Genomic DNA, 16,738 nt, shown 5'->3' with positions numbered 1-16,738 from the left:
GCGTTTATTTTTTTGTTTTTTTGGGTTTAAGTCGCATTGGTGCGTGATTTTTGTGTATTCTTGTGTGTGTTGTATTTTGTCCTGAAACTTGGCCGCAAAACAGGACTCCTCGGTGTATTACTTTTATGCGTTGTGGGATTTGGGGGGGGATGAGTGGGAAGGGGAGGGGGGTGTTAAATTATATTATTTACAATGATTATAGTATTTACATATTTACAGTCGATTATAGTATTTACATATTTACAGTCGATTATAGTATTTACATATTTACAGTTGGAGTCGACTGTGTTACGTGGCTGTTGTGATTCCATCTTGTATCAATTTCATGGCTCGACCATAGTTACATCACGAGAAATAAATAAAATACGACGAGAAAGAAATAAAAACTGATCCTTAGTAAGTTAAAGTGATACAAGTCTGTCAGCATGATGGCAGGTTCGTAAAAGAAAAGCGGAAAGATGATGAAAGATCGTAGAGAATTGGAAAAACAATACGTACGTCGCTAAATTAACGGCGGATGATTATTTATTTCCGTTTCATATATCCACGTATCATCGTATTATTTATAGTACTTCTTGATATTTGCCTGAGTCAGTTCTCCTGCGAGAGAATTTTATAAGATCAGCGCGAAATCTCTAGCAAAATCCGTTTCGCTGGAAGCTCGCGATAGTTCTGGTAATATCGTAGGTCTCAGCCACTCTGAATCAGAGATAGCGAGCGTTAATTACTTTAGTAATTAGTAACTGCTGCCGGGGATGGTGACGGAGCTACCTCGCGAAAGAACGAATAAATCTAATAATATTAGAAACTCTCTCGCCAGCCACCTTTTCGTTTCACGTTAGCGAATTGATCCTAATCGGAGCAATTTTGTTACGACATTGCCAGGCTTACAGAGATACTGTTTATCACATTTATTCGCTTATCTCGCACATATATTGTATATGCCTCGTTAAACGTTGACATATCTGCATTTTTTTCTTTTTTCCTTTTATGATTTATTTGAACGCAGCGATTTTAGACTAAAATCTTGAAAAAAATTGAATCTCTCGGTGGAACTCGTGTTATTTGCGATAAAATGAAATTAAAACTTCTACACAGTTTTTTTTTTTTTTTTTTGATTAGATATTCTGTATTGCGTTTGTTTTAGTAGCTTGAGAAAAAGAAGTAGAATTTAATATCTTGAAAATGAAGTAGATTACAGGAATGTGAGTACACGCGTATCGCATGGGACTATTTTAAGCGGAGGAGTATGTTAATTTTAGTGGAAAGTGTTCAGCATACGAAACACATTCTATAGCGAAATAGCCGTAAAAAGGAAAGGAGTTGAAGGTATTTTCTTTTTATCAGACTCGTATCTTCGCTTTGAAGAAGTGGAATTCTATCTAATTTGAATTCTCCTTTGATTCTTAATCTAAATGTAAATTATTTCGACGTGGAAGAAGCATTTACAAAGAGAAGGCTAATTTTAAAACACTTGTCTCTTAGAGAATCGTAGTGTACTTGTTTTTAAGTAACGTTTCTATACCAAGAAATATAGCATGAAATGAAGTGATGAAGGGCTATTTTCTATTCTTTTGAATTACATTTTGTCGTCCAAATAAAAGAAGGTTTGCAGTTGATTTCTCTACTTTGCTAGAGGAAATTTAGTTTCTTTAATATATCTATCGTTTACATTATCATCCAAAGTATGCTCCTTTGAAACATTATTTCCAAGATTTTCATCATTCTAACATTCAACTTTTTTATTAGCAATTTCTTAAAGGGTCTGATAAAAATTTGTAGATAATTTATTTTCATAAAATTAACATTCTATGAGATAATACAAGTATACGTATCGTATTCTTCAATAAACGTTTAACTCCAACTCTGACAATATTAATTGACTCGGTTGCAAAGAATGGTACACGTGATTTATCGTGTTCCACGTCTGAAGTTTCCAAATTCTTACTGCTTCGAATAAAAAAGGAAAATTTCACTCTGCAAGCGAGTGGTCGTAAAAATTTCACGCGGGAAAGCCACTCGAGTAAACAACGGTGTCGTAAATAAAGAGACAAACATTCGTTACACAAACATTTTTTCCTTTCCTCCAATTACCACTTCCGATTTATGTTTCGCGCGGTCAGTTCCAAAGTTACCGGTAGTGTACGTTGTAAACGCTTTCTGCTGTTTACAGCGCAATAAAAAAAGAAAAAAAACAAGAACAGCTGAATGGGAGAAAGGGTGGAAGAAAGAAAAACGAAAAAATCAGTCGTGGACGATTTGCTAAAAGTTTTACGATGCCGCGTGGAACATTTAGCCGGTTTGCACGATTCTCGGCTTGCCGCTTCGCGAACATTCATCGTAGCCGCTGGAATTATTCATGAATGATACCGTAACTTTCGTTTTAAGATTAAATTTATGCCTCGCTGCCACGCTTCGCTGAGAAACTCGCGCGCAAAGTAATCGCTCATAGATTCAATATTAAATACCGACGCGGAAATACCTGCATAATGTCTTTAAGGATGGTTTATACCTACGAATGGCTGTACTAACCGGAGGAAAATACGAGCTTACTGGCCAACGACAATAACTCTGTGCTCTTATAAAACGTGCGGATGTGGTAGAAGAATGTGTTGCAAGATAGCGAACCGATAAGCTTACGCTTGTTTCTGTATATCCGTCATTTTCGTTTTACGATTATTCCTACAGTGAACGCAATATAAAGTAACTGCTGCTAATCTTTTTCGAATCGCAACACTCCGACGTCGCCTTTCAACTCCTTCCCTGCAAATTTCTACTTTTGTTGGCGAATTTATATTTGCATATTTACGTTTATAAGTGTCGCGGAATTTAAAATACCTAGATAAAATATACAATGTATATTATGATTTGCTATTGCTAATTGAGTATTTGGAGAGCTGTCGTTTTAATTGGATATTTTAGCATGCAAAGATATATGAGAGAAGCTCTCGGTGATTTGTTTGCTAAAATTCGTTTATTGCCAAAAGGTTGACATATTAGATCTACGAAAATGATGATTTTAACGCTGCTAAACTTATACAGATTTTTTAATGAGACGAGGGCTCTGGTATAAACATATATAGGTCATTATTGTCGATAGTTATTATAATCTTTCTATGTCTAAATAGTAGTATGTAATATAACAATAAATAATTGTATCAATTTGGCAAAACGATGCAATTTTTTAGACGTAATTTGTTGCTCACGCCTAGTAGCTTCGTATATATTTAAAGTTTCCATTCGTTAGGAAGCAAACAGAGCTATCGGATCAAGCTAATCGTAAAAGGCTCTCAGATTAGAAACTTCAATAGATAATTCCTCCCATACTTCGTAGTATTTACGCAGATCTTTCAGTTATCTTAACAACTGTATTTCAACGTCGTATCTGAAAGGTTAAAAAAGGGGAGTAAAAAGAAAAAAAAAAGGAAAAACGAAACGAAAAAAAGAATATTCCGAACGTACGAGCCATCCATAGCAGCAATCCCATAGAAAATCCCGGCTGTCTGGGTTACAGTGCAACTCGTAAAAGTCTCGATGCAACGCGTGGTACAACAAGCCCGTTTTTCGCGGCAATTTCGCGCTGGAATACTCGCGGCAATATTTTTATTGCTTTCCACGTTAACAGCGAACGATGGTAGCCAGCAACGGCCGAAATATAGAATGCATGCATGACGCCATTGCCATTGCCAATAATAAAAGGATCATTATTGACGATCGACTGCGAGAGAGCAGAGTCGCAATTTTCCACTGTACGAAGTACGGTTAATTTTTCTTCGTGTCCGGAAATTTGGCACCATTGACGCGGCTCTATAACACGTGATTTTTCACTCTTGACGCGCCTACGCGATGTACAGAACGCTGCGTGGAACGTGGTACGTGGCCCGATTTTTCCTGATGAATCCATTCGTCAGAATTAGCGGAGATTTGTCGGCTAATTTAGCTGCGGTGTTCGTATTGAATAAGAAACGCAGTAATTTATTTTAAATTTGAAACTCGACATTTTCTAAACGGATCTTTCATTTGATAATAATCGCCATAATATGATAGTAATATATGCTGCATAGAGTAGAGGCTACGTTTGCATCAAAAGTTTACTGGAAACAAAAGAAGAACAAAGGCACCAAAACTTGGAAAGTAACAGGTTTTTCAAAGAGAAATTTGTCGTAGCGAAAGGAACAAAATATGAGAATCTAACAAATTTGTTATACAGGAAACTGTGATATTTTCCAGTCAAGATATCAGCGACATGCTATATTATTTTTTATTTATATTTTTTTTTTCTTCACCAACAAAATATAACACTTTACCAAATGTCCGCAAGGACAAATTGTAAAATAACCAAAATAAAATAAAAAAAAAAAAAAAAAAAGATATCAGCGTCTTGTCAATAAGGCTGTCATCGTTTGCGACTATTGTTTTTAAATTACTATCCAGTAGAAATACGCCAGGACGATCAAATATATATTTTGAAATTACCCTGTATTTCAACTTACTTCTACTCTTGATAAGCCGAATAAAACGAAAGCAAAATTCACTCTGCGAAATTTGAATGAGCGGAACGTGGATCTTCATAATTCGATCGCGTAATAATATTTCCAATTAAAGTCACTTTAGCCGTGAAAATTCGTTACGTTTAAGCCGATGCAACAACAGTGCAGGAACAGTGCGGGAACATCGTGAGAATTTCAACGCATACATATATGCGCGTATGCGCGTGAATTTTAATTATTTTGGTTTGGTGGACGCGAGGAAGTGTTTATTCCCGTGTCTCGAAACGAGCTAGCACCAGAGATAATTAAATATGGATTATCTGACGCACGTTCGAGCACCCGTTCGTCGCGCTAATTGGACCAGAAAGAAGACAGTTATCGTACGATGGACAAAACGATATTTCACGATAACGAAGCCATAGGAAGAACGTGTCAGGAGCGAATTGTTAGCACGGTGATCACTAATTTTATTGTTAGAACGGTGGCTTCATTGAATGTCAAATAGATATTATTATAACTTGTGGAATATTGAATAGATATTAATCCCTAAAATTAATTTTAGAATTTGCATTAAGAATTTTCCATTGCACGGACGGTGAGGCATAAAACTAACGAGATTAGTAAAAATATATCGTCGTACAATAAAAATAAGGAAATAAAAACTTCTTTTATTTCCTTTAAAATAGTCTCCAAGGGACAACTCTTTAGCGCAAAGGATTGTAAAATAAAAAAGGACTCTACGCGCAGAAAAATTTTATTTAATATTACGATCGCTCTATATATATCTTTTCCCGTGTGATTATTAAAAACACGTGTCTGCGACGAAATAAAATCGACGTTCTTATGTTCTTTTATTTTTTTTTTTTTTTTTTATATAAATAATAATACGCTGCAAGTAGATCGCGGAATTCTATGCATTTATACGAAGTTTGAAAGTGCGAAATTGCACAGAATGCACATAACGCGAAGAAATATATTACGATATTCAAAGTATAGTACTCTTTGCAACACTCAGCGGGTAAAACAATTTTTCACCGAGCTTCTACGTTGTTAATTGTGCTCTCAAAAATATGAATTCGCGTAAAAAGTCGCGACCTACTATCGCGTTCTACCATCCGAAAATTCTCACTCCAGAACTGTCGTGTCTCTCTCCATCGATTCGGATACCGAATATTCCGCTGTGTAAGGTCTTTTTTTCCTGCTATCCTGGGTTGTGCACCGGCTGTTTCCGCGTTTCCTCGTTAAGTCGTAAGACGCAACAAGTGTTGGACGGATTATGTCTTGAGGAAAACAAACGAGATCACCGTGCCAGGATAATTCTTCGTCCGAGTTAATTAATTAACTCGGGAATTGGTTCGTGCAAGCGGTGCGTTGCGCGGTCTCGCCATCCCATGGGGTTTGCTTTCTCGTATCGGATCGAGTGCGTTGAACGCTCACGAGATTGTTCGTCGGATTAATTGCGGCTTTATTTCGCCGCGAGATCCTTTTTTCCGATTCGTCGAATGGCACGGGTAAACAGGTTTTTAGCCAGGTCGCGGATATATAAATCATTTTTAAACATGTTTGCGATAAATTTGTTTACGACTGTGTTTTTTTTTTATTTAATCTTCTGTGTCTTATCGGCGAGGGTGAAAAATGTACATGGAAAGTCACTACGGGGAAGAACATTGTAAGTCGTATTTTCTGCTTCTTCCAGGAAAGCGATTTTAAAATTCATTTCACACAAACGCTGTTTTGCTTAAATTTACCTTGCAACGTACTGTTATTTCTGCCATTTCCTTGTGGCGAGTAAACTCATCTCGAAGTTAAATCGCCTGTTTCTTGAAAATCAAACGTCGAGTGTATTACAGAAAGACTTCCGTATAACGCGAGTTCCTATAACGCGCCAAAGATACTGCAACTGCTGTTCTCATATAACGCGATTCTTCGTACAACGCGTGAAACACACGCCATAAAGCGAGATAATAGATCCATTGGAAAGATTGAGTCTGTAAACTGGTCGAAACTGCGAAACTGATCCAAAACTTGAAAATGAATATTTGCTTCCGCCAAAACGAAGACGTTGGGATGTGATTTTGGACGACTCGGAGTTTGGATGATAAAGTATTTTTCTATTTAAAAAATCTCAAAACTCGTAATACATAAATTTGAATAATTATATTTTTATTAAATTCCAACAAAATAAAAGATTTTCTGCTTACATTAATAATGTCTTTTTTCTAATCAACTTCGTATATATGCCGTTTATTTCTAAAACACTGTTCTACTTGATAAAACATAGAAAATAAAAGTTTGCATGGCAGCAATCGTCTTAAACGTGTTACCTTAAATTATGCGCGTTATAGTAGAAAAATTCCTATACAGCACGATTTCCTATAACGCGAATTCATATAGCGCGTAACGTAGACAATGAAATTAAGAAATTTAGAGAAAGCGGAGTCAATCAGCGTGGCTTTGCGAAATTTCGTACGTCCATTTACTTTGATATTCTATGAATATGAGATACAAAAGCTGATAAAAGAAAAACGCGTCATCGAATAATAAAGGTGTGCGTCATTTTTACAGTCACTGTGTTCAAATACTTCCGTTCGCATTTCAACGAACGAAAACAATTGCTCTCTTGACTCGTGGCAACCTGATGATTGTCGACAGTTTACACGAATCGCTCAAATGCGACAGCTTCGAGCCGGTTTGTCACGTTGGTCGTCGCGACACGTCCAATAGCGTTCTAACAAGCGTGAAACGAGAACGTTGTTCTTCTTTGAACGTATTTCTGTGTATGCAAGTGTGCGAAGACCGTCGCATTCAACGGCTGGCGTTTCTTTTGTTTTCCAGGCAGACCTGTCCTGCCAGAACACGATGGAGTCCGTGGGCGCGATTTATACGCGCACGAACTTCGTGACACTGAAATACGTCACCGACTCGTGGGGCTCCCCCACGAACGGCTTCCGTCTCGTTATCACCGCCGTCAAGGATCCAAGTGAGTACATTTCTCCATGTGATAATTCCTTCGTTCTTTTGTGTCTCGGGCGCCTGTCTTGCTTCCGCGTTATCTGATACGCGCGCAAAAGTTTTCTTCGCTCGCAGTTTTCGTCGTTTCACGCGTTATCGTGGAAATGGTAGACGCGCGACGACGCGTTAGTTACGTTTTAAACGTCACGGAATTGTTTTATTTAACAGAGCGTAATGAAAATCTCGTGGCTGCTTGGCATTGACTGAGTATCGCGATTCAAAAAATTTCAACTTTGCTTTTATTAATTTAGACGTGCACGTTATTTTTCTATTTCAGTAATTTCAGTCGTTGGGCTTTAAATCAATTTCGCGTGAGAAGGCAAAGTCGTTACTGTTTACTCTGTCAACCAATGTTTTAAGACAACATCGGCTTATCTTCGGTTGTTTCGTGACGCTACAAGCGGAAGTTCGTAGCGCCTTCGCGAGTAGTGTGTCTCGTACTAGGTCAGCCGTACAATGTCGTTGAAATGACTCGCGAAGATTTCTTTGTAAAATTTGGCAAGCCTCTTCCCTAAAATTTAGATTTTTCAAGCTGTGCCGTTATCGTTAGCTAACAGCAACGTGTAAAAATTGCACGGACGCAACATTATCAAGGGAACGTAAACGGAGCAAGTTATCGTCTTTCCAAAGTACAAGAAATGTATTAGGATAATAAATTGGAGGCATAACAAGAAGTTCTAGAAGGGAAGGTAGTTTATTAAAATAGCATGAGACACTTCTATCTTTTGAATTTCGTAAAACTGCCGGTTCTACATCGAGGAAGAAATAAAAACGAAAAAGATATGAACTAAATTCTTGAAATTCTTGTTCACGATTGCAGTGTGGATTTAATGGAATTTAGCGATGTAAATGATCCAGGAAGAATCAGAAATAAAATGTTGCGTTAATGGACGTTTCCTTCCGTCATTTATAAATAATGGTTTACGTGATTTCATGCTTTAAGCTATAAAATTATCTGTTGAATAAAAATATCAATTTGAAGCCATGGTGTCCGTTTTGACTATTTAATTTTACCGGTTTATTCCAAGCCAAATTCCTATTAAAATCCTATAGGAAGGGAGATGAAATGAGAAATTATGGAACAAACTCTTCATGACGAGTTCTGCTCATTAAAAATTCCTGGGCTCCTTATTAAAGTCTATTTATCTGTAGTTACAAGTATTACGTCTCAATTTTTGAACAAAAGAAATTACGCAGAGAAGAAATAATAATGTCTTGCGAATTCAAGCCGAACCGAGGGAAAGATGTCTGATTAAAGAACGAAATGAACCACGAAGCTTTCGTTTCGAATGACTTTCTGAAAGGAAATTAAACGACCGTTTCTCTCTTTCTTCACTCCGTGACAGCTTTTTTCGAGTGTGTTCTACTTCAGTTGGTTCGACTTAATGAAGTGCTTAATGCACCGTGATTAAGCGAAAGAGCGAAGTACGAACGAAGAAAGAAGAAACACGTTATAAAATACTCTTCATTCCTTCGATAATAACGGGATATTGTCAACTTCGTTTGCCGTGTCGTTTGCTAAAAAGATGTTCTTGAAAATCTATATAATGGCTTTTATTAGTAGCGATATGGCGATAATTTTCACGTTTGATTATTAAACTGAATGGGAAATGTAAGAAATGTGAGAAATAGTAAGCAAGATATAAAATGCCCTGCTCTTTTTCTTAAAGTTGAAGACTACTTCACGTTACAGTCTCCGAGACGTTTCTTTAAATTTAATATCGTTACACTACCTGTACTCATCTATCCACAATATCTACTCTTGGTCGTAAAATTCAATTAAAGAAACAGTATTTCGTGTATAAGTTTCATCGTGCCTTGCATTATTATTATTAATCTGGTTCCGTTTTATGATAATGCACTGGCTCGTCATGGGGCGACTGTAGCTGCTTTCCTGGAAAACAAACGAATTAAAGTGTTGCACCAGCCACTCTGTTCGCCAGATTTAGCGATTGTTCTCCGTCTCCGCGGCTTCAAGTAACGACGAAGGGCAAACGTTATGACAGTATTTAAGACATCAAGAAGACCGTGACGAGTATTCTCAAAGTAAATCCACAAAAAGACACGCAAGAATTATTTGACGCGTTAGTTGGTGGTGCAGGTGGTTGTATCGCCCCGGGAAGAGAACGTTTTGAGCAAAATAAAATATTTTCCTCAAAACGATACCTCTGTTATTTTTAGAGAGTTCGACTATGTTCTACCGTTAGAATCTTCCAGCGATAAAACAAATCTTTGTTCTACCTGCTTTTCCTTATACATTTTCCATAGACGTATCGCTGGAACGAAAGAGCCAATTATACAAGCAGAGACAAACTTCGGCGAATAAATAAAGCGGCATACAATTATAATTCAACGGGATGAGAATAAATGAAACAGTAAATTAACGACGCTTCCTATTAACGGTCCTCAAATTACCGGCCACTCGTTATTTCGTGCCGTGGTCTCAATGCTCTCGGTAATTTTAAATTAACAGCAACGCCATGGCGAAAGATAATACCGTCATCCGGCTGTGTAAAATTCCCCCTTTTCCCTCTCAGGCCACCGTGGAAACGCTAAGATCTCCTGAAAATGTCACGGAAATTCTGATGCTCTGTAGCACCGCGATAAATTAAGGTCGCAAGGCTGGCAATCCGCGAATTTTCTTCTATATACGCGCTTGAAAAGTGCCAGCCGAAATGATAGAGAAAAGAAAACTGCTTGCTACGCTGCGTCTGGCCAACGTGTGTTCTCTTCTACGGATTAGCCGCTGTGCGTGCTTCCTCTACTAATCTTCGTGTTCTTGCTCGTTTTCGCCGACTGTCGACTTTATAAAGTAATATCAAGTCACACTCGTGACATGGATTAAGGATCAAGTGCTTGAAACGAGTGCAGCTTGTACTTGCATTCGAAATTAAGGTTAACATCGAACTTTCATTCCAAACTGTAGTCATTCCACATTACCGCTTTATTTTCTTAATTTTACCATTATTGCAGATATTCGAATAGAAATATTTGAAATCGTTGGACACGTGGATGAATCGTGTATATAATTTTATTATACTTACTGTTGCCAGGTCTTTAAATAAATAATATAAACGTGCAATCTATTGATTTTATAATATTGTTTTCGTATTGGTTAATATTGTTTTCAATTTATAATTCGTTATTAATTTATACACATTGTGTGCTGTAATTACAAATGGAGCAAGTGCTTGGACATTTGCGAGGAATGACATTAAAGCTATCAATTTTGTAATGAGTATACAAGCGTATCACAAATTTCATTCATTTTCATTTTTTGTTCTTTTCGTTTAATAAGTTACCGAAAACAGAATCCTGAAATTTTCTCTCGATTCGATAATTTTAATAGCAATTATATAATTCACCATAGCATTATGTTATATGCAGTTGACAAGCAGCTATAACATGGATTAGTATAACTTATGCAATAAATTGCGTATTTAGTGAAATTAATGGGAACACGCGACATTTAGATGACAGAATATTCAGCGCAAATATTGCACATTATATCGAATAATATTCTGAAAACAGATAATTATTATTTACATATCGCGAGAAATTTCGACGTGCGCTACCTATACGTTGAACTATTAATAAATAGGTATAATTGAATAGCATAGATAAATGACATTGCATATATTATACAGTTAAGATAAACGAAGTTATTAGTCAAAATATTCGAGTTATGGTATTTTAGAAAGTTACCAGCTTTTTCGTTTTTAATTATTAGACGCGTAAAATAAAATTTCTTAAACATTAAACAAATTTTCGAAATCTTCGTAAAATTGAACGAAACTTCGTCAAGACCATCTGCGTCGTGGAACGAAATTTCTGAAAATACGGTACGAAGGTGGGATACTATTTATTATGCGTAACGCCGCGAAAAATACTGAATTTATACAAGGTATAGCAATATATTACGAATTCAGGATACGCGCTTTAACACATACTCTTTAAAATTCACATGTTGGTTGAATAATTCATTATGTGACACAGTGAAAACTCAACGATCGTTATTTAGTTGAAATCGTTCATTGATATAGACCGTGTCAAAGAATAAACGTTTCAGCGAGCGAAACAAATGTTTTAACAGGTGAGGCCAGCAGAGATGGAATTTAAATACCTCGTTAACAACAAGAATTACTCCGAAGTTTACAATACGAAGCGAACATCTATCGTTTACCAAAACTTGAATATTTCGATTTGACGCGTATTATTTTTACAATCGGAAGAAGCATCGAAAACTTGCATTTTCAATATTCTCGCATTTCCTGCCCAATAGCAATTAACGTACCATAATTTTATACTGCTGGCTGTGAACTAAATGTAGACAATTGAATTAATGAATACTTTAGAACGTGTAGACAACTGAATGAACAAATACCTTGATTGTTATACTACTAATTAAGGCTCACGGTGTACATAAATAGATAATGTTTCGTCGAAAAGACAATAACAGGTCCGTGTGAAGTATTTAAAAGCCCCATATAGCTATCAAAACGATGTTCACGGATGTAGACAAGCGGCAGGCCCATTGTCCGATTCGCGTTCGGCATAACGCGATGCTCTGTACGATGTGCAATTCGAGAAATTCCAAACTGTCCGGAATCACGAAAGCTTCCTGCTCAGACATGACGGGCTGTGTTGCAGCGCGAGCAAGGAATTGTTGCTGATAATATTAGCGCGATTCAACGCGTCGCGTTCTGCGGTTTGTACCGTGTCGGAATTACACGATAATATTCACGTGATTAATGTTGTTACTATTATTGCAACTCGTTATAAGTTTCTCCACTATTCTCTTAAACGGAAATATACAACTCTTGCTGTACAGGTAGGCGATCTTATCGTATAAAAAACAAAGAGAAACATAACGTAGTATTTTTGTGTTTATACATGCTTCTTTTCTTCTCCTGATATGAAATATGAAATAGTATAGTGTTAGAAAAATAATAATTCAAATCCACTCGGAGCCACATGTGCGACTTTAAAGTTGTTCCATCAAAGGCAAGAAAATTTTCTACGTCGTTACATCTTCTTATTTTCTTGCGACTTTTAAGGAAAATAGGATCACATACGATCGTTACTCAGTCAAGACACACACACACACACACACAGAGAAAAAAGCACGTGAATCATTAAGAGGCACGATGCATTTTCGGTTCAGCGCTGTTTTAATTGAAAAATCAATCCACAGCCCAACCGGACTCCGTTAAGCCGGCCGGCATCGATTACCTATTTTTCACGTAAAGCTTTTCATACGATGCCTATAAAACACTGCATTAACGGAGTAATTTGTCGGACGCCAGACGAAAGCCGGGGGTTTTTAGTCTTTCATGATCGAAAGGTTCCGAGCGCGTATCCCCTTCGAAATTCGGTTCGAAACGGTGAAGTCGCTCACGGAATTCCACGGGTGTCGTGAAATTATTAACAAGCTTCGTCGTTAAAATTACGGCGTGTCGTTAATTTTATTCCATTTTGCATGCAAATGAGCCATAGCGAGAGGAATATCGGTGAACTTCGTTCGCCATTCGTCCACGAGTTTCGCTCGTCTCGAAGCTCGGTTGGCTGAAGCTTTAGAAAGCGTGACACGCCGCATTATTTCCTGGTTTATTACTTGCTCTTGTTGTTGCTCCCTTCGACTCGATCCATCTTTTTCCATATGTATATTCGTTTTTAGAATGATTAATGTCGAGAATGGAAACACGCGCCCAACCGTAGATAGTTTATATCGGAATCAAAGATGAAAGCAGTGGACGCGAGTTCGTCGGACATTAGCAGAATTGATACGAGGAGATATTTGATGAAAAGATACAAAGACGACCAGCTAGAGTTGAAATGAAAATGCTGTGAGGAAAAAATAGTTTCACACGTGTGTGTAGAGCGTAGGCGATGGATAATATTGTAGATAAGTAAGATAATATTTTACGATGTTTACGGTTAATCGCATATCGTTAAATATTTGTTAATTTAAAAATTTGACGACTTCGAGGATTGTTGTAAAGTGCGAATAAAAAATATGAAACAAATAGAAATTTAAATATATATATATGTAAAATATAAATATTTAAGACAGATACTACTACGGCATGGAATAAACCACCATTACAATGCCATACTGCTCAGATTTAATGTTAAAATGATGTGTTAATTCGTCGTTTTTGCGGACCCATAAACGCGATAATATCAATTTACGTAACCTATGCGCAACGTATGTTCCCTTACGTACTATTTGTATTTTTCATCGAACGAAGAGTTTTGTTTTTGTTCTGTCCATTCGATATTGCTCTAGAACGAAGTCGCCTGTTTACTATACTGAATAAATAAACTGCTATACATGAAACTAGCTTCTGTCCGCGATTTTGTTCGTAATACCAATATACGGAACAATTTTTGAGCACATGAATTTTTTTGAACGAGATAGCCACATATTTTTTATACCAACAACTAGGTCATTCTCCGTTGTAAAAAGTACGAAATCATAAAGAGATTCGATTTCAGAAGTAACACGGTGTAAACAGTAACCATCGTTATTTCATCTGTATGAAACATGGGAGCGTATGATGCCAGCTCAGATACCAGGCTATTTCTCAGGTTCTACGAAATGGAACGAGATGAAACGTAGCCTATTTTCTTGTCTAACTCCAAACTCCGTTCCATAGATTTCACATGATGCGAGTACAAACAGACAAACAAACGGTCGGACAAAAATTCCAAAACTTAGTTTTCTCGACTGCATAGCTCGTAAGATGTTTCTCGATAACAATCTTATCTCTCTTTTTATATTCAGCGTACAGGCACGAACCTTCTACCGCTTTATCACATACATTTTCCATCGTATACATCTAACAAATTCTATCTGCAAACAAATCAATCTCGATAACGAACAACCACCTGCGTTTTAAAAGAAACATTTCTCAAACACCTCATTATAGCCTCCCTCGGGTGCCATAACTCATCTAAAACGACGCGCTCTCACGATCGAATTTAAAGTTACCAGGTACAAACCTTCTTAACTATGTCCGCAACGAACTTTTCCTCGTGCCATCGGAACGCGTTAAACGGATCATGAAGCCATCGACGCTGTACTTTCGAAATTGTTAAGATGGATCGCAGCCAGTTTAGACGGTCTCGTCCTATTATTCAAAAGCGGGCCCGGCGCCGAGCGCCATGCATTTTCGTAACAGATGATCGCACGGATAAGCGTCGAAACGGCGCCATTAAAACGCCACCATCAATCAGAAAACTAGCGTGTCGAGAAGGTGGCCGCGCCGCTGCCAACGACTTGGCTCGATAAGATGCGGCGACATGTTCGATAAGTTGCCTCTATCCGCGCCGAAGACAAACGACGAATCTTAATCCTCGCGCCCTGCCGCGACTTCAATCGACGAGGACGATTCAACGCGTGCCGACGCGTTTCACTTCCGTTCCTCCGTTTCTCTCCCGCTTCCTCTCTCTGTCCTCGATCGGTTCTTTCCATTTCTCCTCCTTTCTTCACGGCGGATTCAATTCTTGGACACACTTTCAATCTTCTCCGCTTCTATCGGGAAGTCGCGTATCGATTTCGTCGCCTTGCTTTCAATATTACCCGCTTCTGACATTCTTGCATTCGCTTTTACCTGTTCTTCGCGCGTACACAGTTACCGGGTCAAAATAGAATTATTTGTCGAACTTTTGCTGCATGAATTTCCCTATATTTCTATATCGAACAGCGCTTGTTAAACCTTTTTCATTCGCCACTCGAGTTACGTACACAAAAAGGTACACGAAATGGATGTACATCGAAAGATTGATCGATAATAGACGAAAGAAGTTAAATTTTAAAGGATTCTTTGCTGTATTTATGATTTGATTACTCGTTATCACTTGTTGGGACAAACCTTGAGAGAAATATGCTTCTTTATGTTTGCGTAAAGGATTAAATAGTAAATGATGAAGACGTTGTTTTGTAATATTCAGATACGTAGTATAAAATGTTATAAGCGTGTTTATGGCCATTTTAGAAATTGCTGCAAGTTCTGTCCCAATTTCTAGCAAAATCCCGTTGAAACGAGCTTTTAAGAAGCTGGTGTTTTACACCGATGTCGATGAGTAACTCGGTGAATTTTTCACGATCCTTTAATGACAGATTTGACATTTTTTGTTCCATCACAAAGATTTTCACGACCCCATAACTTTGAAAACACTGATATAGAATGTAGGAGGTGCATGTTCGGAAAATTAACGCTCAATAACGCTGCATCCTTTCGGTCATTTCCAACTGAAGAAATTTCTCAAATTAAAAATATGAAAGAACGTCGATGGTGAAATATGAAAAATCGTTTGATTTAGTGGCAGGAATCTAATAAAATATTTGATTTTTCTTGAAATTGTCCTTTATGGAGATTTTAATACTAATAAGAATCTTAGACGATTTTAATTAGAATGAGCCTGAAACTGAAATATCGTTGAAATGGCTGTAGTTTTGACAAAAACTTGATAAGATAGGAGTTAAATTATTTAGTGGTGTATTTAAAACATGTCAAAGACAACATCATTTTTTGCCCGAAAATATCACCAAGTAGAATGGATCCAGAAACAACAATACGATAGCCAGGCTTTACAAATATTGAGTGTATGGAAAGACAAAGATCAATAGTCACAAACCAATTAATCTCTCGACCTCCTCTGACTGATTCTTTTATTTCGCTGTCAATCAATCTCTGTGGTGTTATTCCGTGGTTATTGAATCAATCTTTTCTTTTATTGAACAAATACAAATAAATATACGAATTTTCTTTATTTGAAAAAATAGAAGTAAGAAAGTAGTATTCGAATAATCAAGTTTATCAATAAAAATTATATTCGTATTATTGATCTCGTTCATCGTATTGTTTGTCTACAATGATACGATACGAGCAAATAAATTAGAAAAATTATCCCATCGTATTTTAACCAAATGCTTATACAGTATCAAAATCGTTTTCCTACAAATAAAAATTTCAAATTCTAGTCTTTTTATATATTTAATATTACGATATGCTGATAAAAATGCTACCATAGTGACTGATAATATTAGCAGGGAATTTTATAAGTCACAAGTTGTTGCAAGTTACTAATTATTATCATTGCTCATAAATTTGTCTTGCATTACAGTAACAAGAGACAGTTTGTTAACAAAATACATGAAGTTCAGCGAGCAAAGTTTTCAAAGCTAGAAGTAAGCCGATTGTTCTACTTCACTGTGCCCTTATTTGACG

The 16,738-nt window shown here is 37.0% G+C and overlaps 1 protein-coding gene across 1 annotated transcript in view; it reads left to right on the top strand.

Annotated features, from left to right (window-relative positions):
• Window positions 1-16,738, top strand: part of LOC132910557 (uncharacterized) — a 252,870-nt gene that overhangs the window by 185,107 nt on the left and 51,025 nt on the right. The window contains exon 3 of the mRNA XM_060966329.1: window positions 7,326-7,470. Coding sequence (XP_060822312.1) covers window positions 7,326-7,470 — 145 coding nt within the window. The remainder of the gene's footprint in view (window positions 1-7,325; window positions 7,471-16,738) is intronic.

Source organism: Bombus pascuorum, chromosome 9, assembly GCF_905332965.1.
Source record: "Bombus pascuorum chromosome 9, iyBomPasc1.1, whole genome shotgun sequence".
Lineage (NCBI taxonomy): Eukaryota > Metazoa > Arthropoda > Insecta > Hymenoptera > Apidae > Bombus > Bombus pascuorum.
Note: the sequence above shows the minus strand (reverse complement) of the source record. Positions and strands in the feature narration are given on the sequence as shown.